This window comes from Labrus bergylta, chromosome 19, assembly GCF_963930695.1.
Source record: "Labrus bergylta chromosome 19, fLabBer1.1, whole genome shotgun sequence".
Taxonomy (NCBI): domain Eukaryota; kingdom Metazoa; phylum Chordata; class Actinopteri; order Labriformes; family Labridae; genus Labrus; species Labrus bergylta.
This window is the reverse complement of record NC_089213.1, coordinates 4776919-4794596: the sequence shown is the minus strand read 5'-3', so window position 1 is coordinate 4794596 and position 17678 is coordinate 4776919. Positions and strand designations below refer to the sequence as shown.

The 17678-nt window shown below is 42.0% G+C and overlaps 1 protein-coding gene across 6 annotated transcripts in view; it reads left to right on the top strand.

Annotated features, from left to right (window-relative positions):
- pleca (plectin a) overlaps positions 1–17678 on the top strand; it is a 110035-nt gene that overhangs the window by 26838 nt on the left and 65519 nt on the right. For 2 of the 6 annotated variants that reach the window (XM_065947865.1, XM_065947863.1), the window contains exon 1: positions 6536–6753. The exons of the other annotated variants lie outside the window; for them this stretch is intronic. In XM_065947865.1, the coding sequence (XP_065803937.1) occupies positions 6708–6753 (46 nt within the window). In that variant the 5' untranslated portion in view covers positions 6536–6707. Of the gene's footprint in view, positions 1–6535; positions 6754–17678 lie in introns of those variants that run through there. 6 annotated transcript variants of the gene reach the window in all.

The window sequence follows — 17678 nt, the reverse complement described above, 5'->3', positions numbered from 1 at the left end:
TTCTTTTTTGCACCACAAACTTTTTGTTTATTCAGTTTCTAAGGAGGAGACCGGCCACTAAAATGTTGAGCTCAATTGTTCTACCCACCCCATCACCTCATCAGACAGAGACAAGAGACAGAACACAACAGCAAAACAGAAACTCTGAAACTTCATTTGTTGTTGTATATTAAATCGTGCTTAGCTACTTTGCTGGAAAAAAAATGGAGGCAAACCTTTTCTTAGAAATGTTATTGACTCGTAGATTGTCATGAAAATAAAGGAAGTGATGCCAGGACACTCTTGAAGAGGACTCAGAATGTTTTCCTGCTTAAATAAATGGTAAACAAATGAAATACAAAACAACAGACTCCAGGTTATTACACCTGTTGGAGTCTTGGTATACAACAAAGACCAACACTCAAAAGAAGACACTTTGGTCTTTACTCATCATGTTGTGTGTGGCACCTCGTTGTGTATCGCTGCTGTTGAATTTTAAATCTCTGTATGTGTTTGAGAAGCAGGGAGTGGCAACAGTAAACAGATTATTTTTAGCTGGTGACTGTGGACTCCCTCACCGATTTGTTGTCTGTTTGTATCCGTGTGAGCAGACGGGCTGCAACAACTGCTCGTGGACTTTGATATCTCTTGACTAGATGCAGACAGCACTGTGTCACCTCCTCCTGGCCGCTCTGACTGTCTATCTCAGAGATTGACTGAGTGCACCCCCCCTCCCCCCTCCCCCCTCCTCCCTCACCCGCATCCCGTGTGAGTGTTCTGGTCCAGCTCCAACTTGAATGCTGGGACGATCCACATCCCACAGAGGGGTGTAGCTGATGTATCAGATCTTCCGCCTGCGTTTAAGAGGGGCATGAGACTCTGGCTGTGATTCAGACTCCACTCTGACACTTCAGTACTGAACAGCTGCACACACACACGAAGCACCAACTCATCAATATGTGGAGGCAGGTGGTGTACGACGCCACAAAATGACATTTAGCAAGAAGAGCTCACTTTCTCTGTCCTCCAAAATACTTCATATCAATGCATTCATGTAAGGAATAATGTAAAGCCAGTATTTCTTTTTTTGTTGTTTATCCTCTTTTCACCTCTCTTTTGTCTCCTGCGCAGCAAACAAACCGGCTTTTCTTAGTAGTGGTTAAACAGACCACAGCTGATCTGTTAAACATATTTTGGATCATCCCCCACTGTTCCGTTTCGCAAACTTTCACACATATATGTGTCTTAAAGAGTTTATATTTCTTCAATCACTGCTTCGCCTTGACTCCGTTTTCCTCTCACCGTGTCTGTCTTCATCATGCAGGTATCAGCTGTTAGGATTTAGACTTGCTTGCTTTAGACCAAACAATTCATATATAAATTGAGAAAGTTTCTTCCTCGATTGATAATGATGATTATAGTAAGTTGTAACCCTGTAGATGAGTGATGGTATTTCTCATTAAGGAGTGTGTGTTCTGGATTAGGATGATGTTTCAGGTGTGGCCTCGGCCTCCCGGCTGGTCCGTAATGTTTACGGCCTGTCATCACCAGGGGCCTCATGTCCAGGATGTTAGCCTCTGCAGCACAGAACCTGCTCGGTCTTTACAAACCGCATTTCTCTTCAGACCTTCTAAACAGCCTAATCATTTCTTCATTTGTAGCATTATGATGAATTGGAGGGTCATTTACCATACAGGTGTGCCATTTCCAATTTGGTGCCTTGTGGTGTTTACTGTGACCACACCTCAATGTAGTCATCAAGGCTGTTTATAGTTACTACTTCTATGAAAAGTCAGAGTATGTGCTGTAAAAGAAGTTGGTTGAACATCACAGCCTTGCATTCTTAGATGTTCTAAATGTTCTGGTTGTTCAAGACAAGTGTACAACAATTATAGGTCAGAACGCAAATGCAAGATATTTTCTAAATTGATGAGTTTTAAGTGGGGTTAATTTTTTGAGTCGCTGTCCCCTATGAACAGCTGCAGATACTCTACCTTCTTGTCACCACTGCTGTAGCTGGCTGAAACTGGATCTGTGCATTACCTCCAGCCTGACAAGCATTCATTGATTGCATATTGATTTGGAAACGGGTCATTATGTCACCCTATGAATAATGCCTTGGCTTATAGCAGCGCAAGAATGTAGCAAACACCTCGCTAAAAATATGTAAACTGTGTCATACAAATTGTTTTACAAGTGTTCTGCACTGGTCTGACATTTCTTACACTTGTGACGTAACCGTTTGGCAGCTGAACCGGGCAGCAGCACAACATGAGGGATCAGTGTGTGTGTGTGTGTGTGTGTGTGTGTGTGTGTGTGTGTGTGTGTGTGTGTGTGTGTGTGTGTGTGTGTGTGTGCGTGTGTGGGAGAGCAAGGTCTGAGGCAGCTTGTTGAATTCAGCAGCACTGTGTTAGAAGAGAAAATAGGATTTCTTTTACCAGGTGGTCCAAGTTGGAAAAACAAGAGCTGAGTTTGCCCTTTAAGTGTCTTTTTTTATTTATTTTTTTATCCACTGTCGTCATTTGAGCCAAACGACTCTCCATTCCTCTCTGAAGGATTTAAAGACAGACATCCTGATTTTGTCCCGAGTCATTTAGTCTAATGGATGTTTCATGTTTCTGATTTATTTAACTCACAACGGCAGCTTTGTTTTGTTTCAGGGCATTTCCAAACTCAGTTGTAATGATTGATTGTCTGTGCTCGGTTTGCAGGCAATGTGAAATATTTCAGCTATTTATCTTTTGAAATAAAAAGCAGCTGTGAAACACTTGCTGTTGGATCGCTTGAGTGTTGCAGACTGAGAAATCCTTCACCATGTGCACTGAATCAGAAAAGATGCTTGGCTTTTAAGTAGTCTGACCAATGAACTCTTAATTAGGAGCGAGACAAACCCTGAACAGGAAGAGGCATCGACATGAACCAGTGAAACATGAACCAGTGATGATGCATTAGACCTCATGACCATCTGTCCTTTAAAAGCAGAGTAACTGATCAGATCATATGATGCTCATGGATGCAGGAGACGGTACTTTGAGCCTCAGAGGCAAAGCTGCACAACGAAAAATCGCACAGAAACCAAACAACTCACCCGACACACCAGACGAACAATCAACGTCTGCACTAAACACGCAGATCAGCCTCTGATCCAGTGATCCGCTTCATCAGCCTGGGTACAAGAACACTAATCTACTGAAGCTTTTCTCCTTTACGGGAAGTATTAGCCTACTACTAAAATGTTCCGAGATGCAAAATCTCAAAATTGTTTTTGTGACTCACCTTAAGCAGTTTTTTTTTTATTCATTATTTAACCAGCCTCTCACCCTAACTCGACACATCAGCTTGTAACAGGGGAACTTTAATTCAGGGGGAGGAGAATTGATTTCATTATTGATCATACTCTGCAGTGTCTCACCATATAGCTTGGATTGCTGCCCATCAGCAGAGTTGAAAAACCATTAACCGACTGGGGGGAAAGACAGTTCTGGCCCTTCCTTTATGCAGAACACACACTGTGCATAACGCCTTATCATCTATTGAGACACACACACACACACACACACACACACACACACACACACACACACACTGAGCTAAGGAGCACTCTTTCTATGTACGTCCTTTAAAAAGCACTTGTTGTTTTTGGACCTCTCTCGTAAAATATCATCTTGTGCTGTTTGTGCATCTTGTCGTTTGGTGTCGTTACCACGTTGGTTTTAATATTCCGTGTAATTAACGACAAGCTGGGACTCCTCTGCAGTAAAAAAATAGATGAACTGTGGAAAACAAATAAAATCTCCACTTCTCTTTGAAGATGATTTAACGAAACAAACATGCTTATTAACTGAGACAACAGAGCAGACACACACAGTGAGCCAAGTCTGATGGTCATGTGACCTGGTTCAGTTTTAAAGATTTGTGAGAATAAACAGTTAATAAGCAGTCAGCGTTTTGTTATAAAAAAATACAATTTCATTCCTTTTACAGAAAAGGTCCATAAAATGCTCAGACCTTGTATTAGTCAGAATCGGCCACATTTGGAATCAGCATGTCAGACCTTGTATTAGTCAGAATCGGCCAAATGATTTGCAGTCGGTGCATGTCTACTGGCAAGCTCGTGTTGCTATCTGCAGATTCAGAGAAGAGGGCTGTAAGGGCAGACGACGTCACCTGTTAGACAAACTCTGATCAGTTCTTATTGTCAAACATTGAAGAAGCAGAGTAGGATTTTCTGGCTAAACTTTACCAACAGCCAAGGTGCATGACGAGGTCAAAAGCTCCAGCAACGTTTAATTACTGGAGTGCTTTATTAACATATTAGACCGAGGCGTTCCGGCTTGTGACCTTCATCAGGGTCATGAGCTTTTTTGACCGCTTCTTGGTCAAAGTGAAAGAAAGTGTCGGCTGTGTAGGAGTCTTGCACCATTTCTCGATGGATCACAGCATCATGCAGTTTGCAACAAAATGAAAATATCCAATCACATAGCTCATCTGAAAAAACAGACGCTATGAAAAATATTAACCTGAATCAGCAATATCAGAATCTCTCTTTCAACAGCAACAAGTAACAGAGTTGTAGTTTTCAGTTAAATTGTTAACAACACACCTGTGAGCTGGACTTATTAACAGGGAAAGTAGCCCTACACAGCCGTAAAGATTCACTTTCTGCACACAAGGGAAGTCATGCTTTCTGCTCCTGCTCCAACTCTTCGGCTTAGACGCATGTTCTCTCTGTCACAATATTCAAACGTAGGCAAAACAGCCTTTTCACTGGTGCTGACTTCAGGCACGACGCAGCAGAACAGCAGACCGACACACTGGAGTCTCAAAGGAAAGTGCTGAGTCAAAGGCAGCATAACCTTCACTGTCATCCTCTGAACTCCTGCTGTCATTGATCCAACAAGGAGACATGTATTCATCTCAGTGCATGGACTACTTTTAATGGATCCGATTGTTTTTTAAATATCTCTTTAAAGTTCAAATCAAGGCTGAACTATTGAACATAAAGCCGGTATTAACACGTACAGAGGTCATACAAGCGTTCTCAACTTTGATAAAATAGTAGTAAAGATGAAACAATATGGACACCTGATTCAATGCCACGGCAGTATAGACACATGTTGTCAATTATTAAAAACTGTAAGCAAACACCTTCATATGCACCTGTCCAAAGATGTATTTTTTTAAAGATTCTGTACTTTTTGACATATGCTTTGGAAATGTAACAAACAGTAACAGTAGCATAGTGCTGTGGTGCCCAAAGTGGGGGTTGGGACCTCCTGAGGGGCCGCGAGACACTGATGAGAGGGGGTGTGAGATGCCTTCCAAAATACCAATATAGAAAAAGTAGTTTAATTTAAAATAAAACCATATTTGTAAAGGGAGATTTATGCTGAAATAAAAATACTGTGTTGAAAAATTATAAAACGATAAATGTCTTAACCACCTTCAGGGACTGTGGGGGTCCCCAGGCTCTCGTGCCGTCACTTTGGGGGTCAAAGGCTGAAAAGTTTGGGAACTCCTGGCCTACTGGTTAGTGAGAGCGTCCCATGTACAGAGGCTGAAGTCCTTGAAAGCGGGCAGCTCGGGTTTGAATCTGACCTGTGGCTTCTTTCCGCCTGTCCTTCCCCACTCTCTCGCTCTCCTTGATGTCTAACTCTATCCACTGTCCTGACTCTAAATAAAGTCATAAAAAGCACAAACACAAATCTTAAAGGAAAGTTTGTCTAATGACTTCCAGTCTGACACATGTGGTCTGATGTCATTTCTTATTTTCGCAGTTCAAATTTGATATTTAAGCCTTTATAAAAACATAATAACATGATATATTGCAGAATGCATTTAAAATTTATGTTGATAGCAACATTATGTTCAAAAAGATTCCTTTAGGTAGTTTAGAATTGTTCAGATTGCAAAGTTTAGTTTCCCTAAAAAGTGCTGTGTCATCTGAGCCCCTCAGAGGTCCAAGGTCTCCTCTGCAGCACATTTCATGAAAAGTAGAGAGGCTGCCTCTCGTCCAATGGCAGAGGATTTTAGGGGTGATAATGCTGAGTCACTGACACAACACCCTGTGATTTTCCATTTTGATTTTATGGTTTATTTTAACATTATTTTATGGCTTTAGTGCTCCAAATTCTTAATTTAATGGTCTTTGTTTTTCTCTTAGACCACTATTGTAACATCATGGAATTCATATTGTCACTCAGGGAGACTCTCCTATCACCTCCAAGTTAAAAGAGTCATCACTGACACTCTGTATTGTCTGCTTCATGTCAGCTCTACCTTCTGTTGTGATGTGACAGCGGAGCGTGGCTGTTATTGGTTGAGGCGGCTCCCTGAGCAGCACGAGGATGAGACGGGACAGCATCAGGGAGGGGTTAGAGGTGGAGAGGTGGAGAGGAGGGAGATGTGCTCCTTTCCTTTTACGATTTCTCTGCTGACGTGCCTGTCAGTGCATGCGTGTGTGTGTGTGGTTCTGTGTGTGCAAGTAGGCAAAAGAGAGGAAAGGGAGTGAACAAAAACACTAAGCTGCCAACTCCTGTGGCAGCAGCAGAGAGAGAGAGAGAGAGAGAGAGAGAGAGAGAGAGAGAGAGAGGGATTGAAAGAGGCTGCCGTTAGCAGAGAGACGGTAACATCCTCCAGCGTGGTGTAGTCGGTGCTGAGCTGACATTGCAGAGCTCCGACTCGACTACTCGGAGACTCAGGAGACCTGCAGCTGGGAGATTGTGAGCATGGATCCTGGAAGGTCTATCCAGCATGAGATCAGCTCTCTCAAAGGTACTCCTCTTGGCTTTTTAATATAAATAGCTTCCTTAGATGTTGTCATCACATCATATGCTTTCAGGACCGCCTTGTTTTCCCACAATCCCTCTGTGGTGAAGACTTCCTCATCGTATGGATGCAGGAGAAAAGAGAAAGTTTGGTTGTGATTGTTTCAGGGCTGCTGAGTTAAATGGAGGAACTGTAATCCTCTGTTCCCTCTCCCTCTCTGCATATTTTTGTGGATAAAAGGAGTGAAAAGCTTTTGTTCTCCTTTGTGTCCGGGTGGGAGCAGCAGGACCAGAGGGTTGGTGCAGGGGTCACAGGGAACGGTTATGCTGGGATGGTGTGTTTTATGAGCGTGTGTGTGAGATGCTGCGGGAGGCTGCTGCTGCATGCGGCACAGTGAATGCGTCTGCGCCGGGAGATGCAGAGCTGGTCGGCTGCTGCAGAGCGGCTGCTGCTGCATCGCCGCGGTAACAGCAGCGGTACGGCCAAGTGGTGCCCTGCCCCTCAAGGCAGGGTCGGGGCTGCTGCTGCTGCTGCTGCTGCTGCTGCAGAAAGCCTGGTGAGAGCATCTGTAGCTGTGGTCTGCTGCGTTTCATGCTGCACCATGTTTACATCAGCAGTATTTGCTCCACCCCCCTCTCTCACTTCCAGGTGGTTCACATACTACCTGTCACAGATTTAGACTTCCAGTCTCACAATGATTCTGACTTTTGTTTTTTTTTAATAGGGCTGCTTATTAAACATCCATACTTTTTGGATTTAACCAGAATGTGTCTGTAGAAACTAGCAGGATCACAAACCCCTTCTTTGAGTGGATTGTTTGCAACTTTCAAAATAATTTCAAGTTTAATTGAAAACATAATATTTGTCTGGGAATAAAAAATGCTTTTTAGTATCTTAAAATATCATTTTGATTCCACAAACAGCTAAAAAAGGAATTTAAGTTAAATTTAAAAAACAAAATAAAAGAGCAGAAATGTGCTACTAGTCAGGTTGGTTTATTTATTTGTTACTAGTTCTGCTCAAGATCTGATCTCGCTTGTTTTCTAACCAGTTAGTTTTAATCTGAACTTTTCTGTCATTTTTCAGTCTTAATATAAAATAATACACTCCTTTTTTAAATTAAAAAATTAAAAAAAAAGGTTTGAAAGAGATTGGTCAATGCATCGATTTGACACTGATCTAAATCAATCAATCAATCTTTATTTGTAAAGCGCCAATTCATAACAGATGTTATCTGGAGACACTTTACAAAAAGCAGGTCAATACCTTACTCTGTATTTAATATTACAAAGTAAAAGCCCGTTGTTATATTCCACTGAGTTGCATGCAAACAAACAGTGGTAAAAGTTGTGGCTATTTCACCATGCTGAATAGATTTGGGTTCATGAACTGTATTTCATTTGTACTAAAAACACATTCCAACCAAAACACAACATTTGAATTGGAATGCGTCCGGCTGTGTGGATATTCAGAGCCATTGTGACCTTGAGACGTCTTAATTAATTTAAAAGCTACTCCTCTCCTCCCATTCGTCTCCCGATCCCTTTAAGTACCGTCTGCATGGCTACTTCCAGACTAAGTTGATCAGGTATTCAGGACAAGGAGGACTGTGCTACTTTTATACCAACTTTTAAATCCATCTTCTTGGTGACAAAGAAAGCCTGGACACTGAAGCGACTGACATTTATTGAAACAGAGGGCCCAAATTTAAAGAGACAGAGCAGACTGGTGAAACTGGCTCAGCCCTGAAGGAGAGTTTTTTTAAAAGCTGTTGTGTGTGGCTTTGAGGTTTTGTCTGATGTTTTCTGTGCCTGCTGAAATGTGGTAACAGTTTGGAGCAACTTTCCAGGCAGCGGCGGCGGCGGAGGCATTTAAATGATCCTGGAGAGGGATCTGAAGGAGTCCCAGCCACACGGGACAGGCTGAGAATGTGTTCCCAAGAGACCCGAGACAAAGGCTCCCTCGCTTCACTGAGCGCTAGCAAATAGACTTACTCAACGTGTTGCTTACTCAGTGCAGCTCAGTTCATTTGTAAGCATGTCGTCACCTCAACACCAGCGCTCCCATTGTCCGGTCTTGTCACCCACTTTCAGCCACTTGGGACAGAATCAGCTCTTTAACATCACAGGGTGTTGTTTGTGCTCTCCTGCATGTGTTCAGACAACGTGGGACACCTTTGATGTGTGGCTTCTGTGATTTATCACTGAGTATAATTCACTCATTAAAACTGCATAATATTCCTCACTCTTCGACCCTCCTCTTACATCGACCCCTTGGCTCTTGACCCAGATATTCAGAGCTCCTTTCAGGCTGATGCAGATATCTGAGGAGGGGTTTTTGGGAGGCTTGTGAAAAAGAAACGGCTGCCTTTAGCTACATTTGCTTAATGACGGAATGAAACATAAATTTAGACGATAATTAACCCATTTGGTCCTCTTTTTCCTTTCTCACCTACTTACTTGTTTCCCTCATTTTTTGTTATCTGATATTTTAAATTATTTTTTTCTTTAGATTTAAAGCATCAAAATGAAACTTTTCTACCTTCAGATAGCAGTTTCAAAATGGATCTAATGGTGCAATCCCTTTCAGCAGGGAGAATGGTGTCCCTCCTATGTCCACAGAGGGCTTTTGCGTTTGCTGTCGTCGCCATGGTTACCGTATGTTTGTTGTACTCCCTTCTTCAGTCAGCTTGCTTCCCTATCGGTGTTCTCCCCACAGAACAGGATTTCTGATCGTCTGGTCGTTTTCCGAGCAGATCGGGGAGGTTGAAATCACTCTTATCACACCTCACACCACAGACATACCTGTCTATGACTCTGCCAAACACATTGAACCGTCGGCTTGTGTGGAGTTTTAACCATGAGTTTCGTCTGCAGGTCTTTGTGTCTCAACACTCCTTGAACTCCGGGGGTTTCTGTCTAGCCCTGATCAGCATGTTTTCACAAACAGCACACTGTTGTGATTGATGCTTCTTGAAGGTTATGTGCTGGTGAAAGCACAAAGTCGGTGACTTTTAAGCACGTCACTGTCGAAACCAGGGATATCCAGTTCAAAAGAAGTTCAGGCCAGGGGTCGGTGCTCTTGACCTCTGAGGGGTTTAGTGTTACAGACCTTCCTGACATTTGGCAGCTTGGTGATTGAAGTCTGCAGAATTCCTCGAGCCACTTCAGTGTTTCTGTGTTTGAATCGTACCTTTTAATAATTTTAACATTCACATGAAAAGTTACTGTATCGTAACGGCATGAATACGGGATTTAAGTCATGTATAAGACATGTTAGAACAACTGATTGCATTAGAGACACTTCAAAAGGTTAAAATGAAAAAATGGCAGCTTATCTAATATCTGCATTCAGGAGAAAAGAAGAATACACATTGGTAAAGTACCTTGACACCAAAGTAAATCGGTGTGAAGGTACTCTGACCTGAAAATGTGTTGTCTAAATAACCAGTGATTGAAACCACGTTGCTGGTATTGACATTCATGCCTGAAGGCAAACCATCTGATTGGCTGCTGTGATATTATGTAAATAATGATAATAAAGATTTGAAAGAACTTCTCATCATTCTCTTTATGATTTTTGGATCATAAATGCCATGGCTGGGCGATATTGACCTAAACTCATATCTCCATATTGTTTAGCTGAATGGCGATACTCAATATATTTATTGAGTAAGCCCAACGTGTTTCGGCTGCACAATGTCAACATGGACATGAGAAATGACATATGAACCGGTAGCTCTATCGAAGACACGTATAACGGTATTTTAATGTAACATAAACTATATCATATAAACTATATTGTCTTACCCTATATCCTGTTTGAAAATATATCGATATATATTAAAACCTTGATGTATCGCCCTTATAAATGCCAGTCCAAAGATAAAATGCCACTGTTGTGCTGAATTGAACCAATGAGAGAACGCCTTTTGTTCTTTCTTGTCACTGTGTCATAATCAAACATTATGATGCTTAAAAAACACAACACAACACGTTTCACCATTAGAACAGATCCTGTCTGTCCCATGTTTACATCACATACACATGACATGTATTTGATTCATAACACCTTTGTTGGACCCTCTCACTTCATTCCTATTTTCACAACAACAGTGTCTCGACAGCCTCCCTCTCTTTTTGTTTTCACTGTGTGAAGAGTTATGTGCTGTATATACAGTCACTGATCGCTGAGCAGCTGACAGCCTGTTAGCCAATAAGACCTGCAGGTGAGCCGGGGTCATCAGCTGTCTTTTCCAAGCTTTGAGGCCTGATGGCAGACGACCATTGTGTCTCAACAAGAGCAGAGACAGACAGGAAGTGCTTTCTCATGTCAGGGATATAAGTGACATTGTGTCGACTTTGCAAGGGATTACAGCAGCAGCAGCAAGACTCATCTCTACTACAGATACACTTTTCAATAAAGCAGTGAGACAGTCATGCATTGTCGTGATATATATGCTGTTTAATTTGTTAACTTTGGTTGTTTATGGTCAGAAAAGTGGAATATAGCTCAACATTTTGACTCCTTAATGAGCATGACTCGACACTCTAGCTGCATCAAAGTGGACGGACTCATATGTGGCCTCTCCTTCAGATCAGGTTATGATGTGGCTCCCTGATAAGTGTGCATGTCTCAGATGGGGATCTGTATTCTTGAGGTAAATGAGCTGCATCCTTATTTGCTCATGATCTCCTTAACGTGTCTATCTGCAGTCATGCTCAGTTTGATAGATAACGGTTTCAGTCCAGCATCAGATCAGCATTTTCTCTTTCCTCCACTGCTGCACTTTCTGCCTGCCAAGAGTTCCCAGCATAAAATGATCCATGAGGACAATGCAGGGGATGAATAGGCAGCTGATGCAGTCGGGGCGGGGCAGAGAGGGGGGTTTAGGAATATTTGATGAATGCACTAAATAATGTGAAGTCTACATGTTTCTGTGCAGCTGTAGGTCTAGATCTGAGGTGAATCATGTGTCCAGTTGCTTCAGTCATGTAGTGTGTCTCTTGGAGGCATCCTGTCTGTATTATAATGCTTGGAGATGAAGGGCTCACATGTCACTCCCCTGGTCTGAGCTGCAGCAGTATTCAGGATTCACGATCTCTGAGATGGTTCAGCCGCTATTTGAGCTGCCATGTTTCAGATTGTTCACCTTGTTGTGCAAAATGTAGGTTACACTGCATGCTGACACATCAGTCAATAATTCAGATTTGACTCAGAGTATGACTTTAGAAAGGTTTTGTTTTTGAGCTGCACTTTTACGGTTTTGGTTCAATTTGAGTTATCATTGTAGTTTTAAACTGTTTATCAAGTGAAGTAGGACATTTTCTTGATTAAAAAAAACACACTGATTTACTCACTTCTCACTATCTGCTGTGCACCAAATGGAATAAAAAGTTATCAAAAACTGAATCTTAAGAGCCAGACTTTCTCTAAGAAGTTGATGCTGACCAAAACTTGTCCAGGAGATTGCGAGAAACATAATTTAATAAGATCATCTTGGCACCTGTGCCTGATGAGATAACGGCCAATTGTTATCAAAGGTAGTAGTAATATGTTAGAAATGTTTCTGCTGCCCTCTAGGAGTAAAAAAAAAAAAAGAAGTATAACATTTATAGAGCACTTTTCACTTCTGACTGCCCCTGAAATGTACCTGAGTTCGATCACACGTGCTTCTTGTGAGACTATCCCTGTCGGACGAGATGTGGGGGATCTCAGGAGGCAAGACATGATGTCAAAAGAACAGTGCAGAAGTGTTGGAAGGCTATAAACTTCATCATCCTGTCAGGCTCACTAGCTGTGAATTTTCCTGAATGTATCCTGCTGCGTTCTCACATCAGCTCACCTCCATTACACGCAGAAAATTGTGTAGAGGGCAGACGGGAAAAATTCCGGGTTAAGTCAGAGAGAAAGATTTGAGTCATGTAGCTCACCCTGAAAATGCTTTTGTGCAGGAGTTTTGTGTGAAGTGTGAAAGCATCGTTGGAGAGAAACACCCCTCCTAAGGGCTGTATGTCCTTCAAGCTAAAGTGTGATAATCCTGTCAATAAAGAGCATCACTGACGAACATTTATTAGATATTTCTTGGGGCCCTGGACAGAGTGAGGATGAAGGCACAGACCAGAGGGGAGTGATTCTCTGTCTTTTTTTTTTATCTTTCCTGGGCTCTTATTTGAACTTTTAAAAATCTCTGATTTGTTTAACATGTGTCAAAGCCATGAAGTGATTTCAGCAACAAATTACACAATTATGATAACTTAAACATATAAAGGATTTGTTTGTCTGTATGGAGTCCCTTGCATGAAGAAGAGTATTCTAGTTGTACATATCAGTGGGTGATTGATGTGTGGTCGGCTGTGGGTCTGTCGTCCTCCATAGTGGGCGATGTAATCCCGTTAGAGCTGTCAGTGACTGTCAGTCATGCTGGTTGATATTAAGTCTGGCCACCATCTTCACTGAATTACCTTCTAACTTAGCTGATGTGATTACATAATCCCGTTAACCTCAGGTTTCCTGTAATTAAGAAGGGCAACTGCCTCAGTCATTTGACACATCCTCCCTAATCATCCACTCCTCCTTCTAATCCTCGTCTCGCTGGGACTTCATGCTTTGTTTTGTCTGGGAGAGGAGAACCAGCTGGCTGATTCAATCCAGGTGACTCTTGAACCACTTGTAGATTTTTAAAAACACTGCTTCATCTTGAGTTTTGCACTTTCCCTTAAGTGGCCAGCAGGTGGCACTGTTCGTGAAGCTACTGCAAGCTGATACAAATTGGGAGAATTGATAATGAGATAGCATTCACAGACTTTAGTTCTTTTAAAAAACAGCCACCATAACCATGATTCTGGGCTTTATTTTTCCTTCTTTTCTCCTGCCTAGACTGGTCCTGTGGTCAGCGCAGTAATCTGCACATTAGATCATTAAAAGCATTTTCTCCAGGAGGCCTGGCAACCATTCGATACTCGGTGTTTGTGTGTCAACATCAGTGAAAATGCTTACTCTCCGTTTAAAGAGGCAGTAAAATTTTTATTAAAAAGTGGATTTTTTTTCCCCCCCATTATAACAAACTGAGACTTTTTGCTAACTCTCCTTTCTCTTGTGTTTTTCTCTTCTAGGTAAGTGTCTGTTCCTGCCTTTGAATCTGTGCACTGGTGTGAGGTGTTGCTCTCAGGTGGGAGTGCGGGTCAGTGGAGGCTGTCAGGTCGCACAGAGAGGCCGAGGGTGAGCTCTTCCTGTTTGTCCATCAGTACATATATGACCTTTTTTAAATCCTAAAGTGAACTCCTGAAAAGACAGGAGTTTTTTTTTTTTTTTATCACCATAGCAAACAGCGCAATTGGGATACAGTCAACATTTTTCTTTTTCCCTCAGAAACATTCAAAAACCCAGTATCCCTTCGCCCTGTAAACAACCCTCCCAGACCAACAAATAGACCTCTTAGTTTAAAGACAAGAATAAAAGTGCAAGATTGGAAAACTTCACAGAAAAAATAAATAAAATACAAAAAACAAATAAATAATAATAATGAAAATTGACGAGACAAACATAAACAAAAAAAATGAATAAATAAATGAACAAACAACATTTATACCACATAGGTAAATAGGAAAAACAGTAAAACCTGTAAAAGAGACAAAATCTGGACAGGGGCTGGACAGGCACGAGAGGACAGGATCAGTATCAGCAGGCGAAGGTGTACTACTACAATACCTCGTCAGGTGAGAGTTTCTCAAAATATTGAAGCAGAGGTCTCCAGTGAGTGTAAAACCTATCAGAGCACCCTCTAAGAGTAAGACAGGAGTTTTATGAATCAATAATCGCTGTCTCTGTCACAATGTTCTCATAAAACGGATCCAAATTCCCTCTGTATGGTTCTTGGCCCTCATATGAATACAGCTTTTTATCTGAAGTAGAAGTGACTGTGAGTGTGGAGACTGAGCTGAGTGTGTTTGGTGACATGAAAGGCCGCAGGGTGTTTGCCATTATGTCCGACCCGTTGCTTCGCTTTGAGGCTGAGCCAAGCGGATCTGATCTGCAGCTCGAGGACGTTTCTCTGTGTCCTTCTGTCTTTTTTCAGGACTTCACCAAAAGAACTGTTTCACCCCCTTTCTGAGAGGGGAAGAAGTGTTTGCTGCAACATCTGTTCCAGCAGTCTGAGGGTCTACTTTATTGTGATATTAGGGCTTAAAATGATTCATAGTTTTTGTTGCACTTTTACTTTCAATCTTTCTGTCTGTGCAGAATCACTACTTCCATCAGACTGCGGTGACATTTTAAGATGACTAATCCAATATCTCAATTATTGACCATTTTTCCTTGATACATGACAATAAATTCCTGTCAGTTTACTGATCAATCCACCAGCTAATAGTTTCAGAACAATGACTTGCTATATATTTGATGTCTTCAAGTTTTGTACTCCCTAAGTCTGCCTGATTCTTCTTCATGTTTCCCTACACGTACTGTAAAGCTTAGATTTTGCTTCTGTAACTTTTTTTAAATTCGAGCATGAGGCTAAAAGTGATACCCTTGAATTTTGTCTTCTGTACGTCAAACTAACATTAAAGTTTGTCAGTAATTGTAAGTTATAAAGACATCCTCCATTTCTAGAAGTTGCCTGGCATGAGACAAAGTTATAAAAGCTGCAGGGGCTGTTTGTTTGCCAACCCTCACCACAGGCAAAGCAGCACATCCAGCCGTCGAGGCGCCCCGCCGTAAAAAAAAAAAAAAAAAAAAAGAATCCACTGTTCCCTCATAAGACCTCGTTTTCTCCACTGGAGGCCAGTTGTAGTTACTATCATGCATTTTTCTCAGGGTGGTGCAGAGTGTGGGCGTGATGTGGAAAAGAAGAGAGGTGAACGCAGGACAGAATGAATAGCTGGACAGAGGGGAGGTGCAGCACTCAGTGAAAGGGGTTATTTTAAAGTCGGCCCTCTCACACTGTCACAGCAGAGTTTATGAGGAGGGCAAGGTGATATATAGGACTCCGCTAATGGTACCCCACACACATCATGCTGACAGAGTGGCCTTGGAGACTTTCCTGTACCAAAGAGGGGTCGATTCTGCGGGAGTGTCATCAAAGATCTTTGCCAAAGTGCCTCCGGGTTTTGTTCCTGCTTATTGGGCAGTCAAAAACACCCACCATGGATACATTACCCATTACTACCTTAGATTCCCTCAGGCGATATCCGCACAATAACAGCAGAGAAGACAAAGTTTCTTCTCATTCTAGTCAAAGACTACAGTGTTCAGAGTCTTACGATTAAGGGTTTTTAATGATCCGTGGAGCTGGCTGATTAAGACATGGAGGCCTCCATAGAGAAAAAACATTCTTTAGTTTAACCATATACTACATAGTACCCTGGGGGTTTATTTTAGACATGTTTAAATGACAGTCTATTTTTCTTCTTTGTGTCAGTAGTGAACAGGCTGATTTTATTAAGCTCATTTCTCCATTAACCTCCCTAGCAGGGAAGTTACCATACCCTGCAAAATAAAAAATCGATATAGATGTGGACAATTTTAATCAATGTGGAAAAAATATATATGGCCAAACTCTTTTTAAACAGCAGAGGGCGCTGTTGCAGCTGGTTTTTTTTTTGCTCTTCTTGTGTCTGAAGAAGAGAGCCGTACAGACATATTGGAAGCTAGTGAAGATTTTGCAATTGTGAAAGCGCCTTGTGTTTTAAAAGGAGGTGAGTAGCATCACAGAAGACAAATACGGGTGTGCAATTTTGCAAAAGACTGATGAACGACACAACAAATCTAAGCGAATCACGTTAGTTTTAAACCTCTAAGCCCAGAGAAGTGAACTTAAAAAGGACTGCTTGTGGAATTTGGCAGCTGTGTCCAGTTTGTATTCACAGCAGTTCAAGTGGATTCCAATAATGACCCAGTGTCACTGCAGAAAAAGCATCTCAAAGAGTGCTAAATGTTTTGAAGAATTTGTTCTGGCCACTCCTGCGGCAAAACACAGTCTTCTTCTTCTGTTGATCGGTATGTACAGAATGTTCGACCAATCCTCGCCACACCAATAAATAACTCAAAATGTTGCAAAAGGCAGTCGCATGAGAGGTGAACAAAGTTACATTGTGAAGACAATGTGCATGTTTTATACACGATCAGAGGAGTTTTTTAAATTCCAAATATTGGGTTTGGTTTTATAGACTGGAGATGAAAGTGTGTGCATGGCAACTTAAATAACACGCTCTCTCCAAAGCAATGTCAAAGCAATGTCCTCCCTCACTTTGTTCTGTTTCGACGCTGCCAGCTCTCCTGTTTTCTGAAACACCTGAAACTTTCTGATGTTCTGGTTGTGTGGTGAGGAGCCACAGAGGGACTCTCACTTCCAGGAAGAGTCTATTTTGAGCGTTGCCAGTAGCAATGCTATCATCTCTGACCACCGCTCTGGCCTTCTGAATATACTCATATTTCTACGGTGTGTCATGTTTCTATGGTTACAAGCATTCCTGGCCGACCACGCCCTGCCATTGGTTTTTGATGACTCATTGCACACACACAGAGACACACTCAGAACCTCTCATATTTCCTCTTCTGTTGCCATGGTGCACTTCCTCATAATCACACGATGCTCTTATGATCCGATTTGGCCCACTGGCAACTCTGGCAAAGTGCAGCCCTCCATTAGCTGCTTTCTCACTGCGCCATTTTAGCTCTGTGTTCCTTTATAAAAAGTTCCACCTCTACAGCTTCCACTTTATACTGCTTTATATCTTTCTGTCGACGCCGCAGCTTCTGCCTCTAGGGGTCTCCTAATAAAGGCTCAGTGGTTTTGGCTAAAATCATGGTGCACCGTTCTCTGTGCCTCCATTAGCTGCTCTCTCAGAAAGCCGTTTTTACCTCAACTGCTCTCTGGATGGATCACATTCGACGCTTTTATGCTTCACATTTGAAGCCTGAGTGGTTTGCAC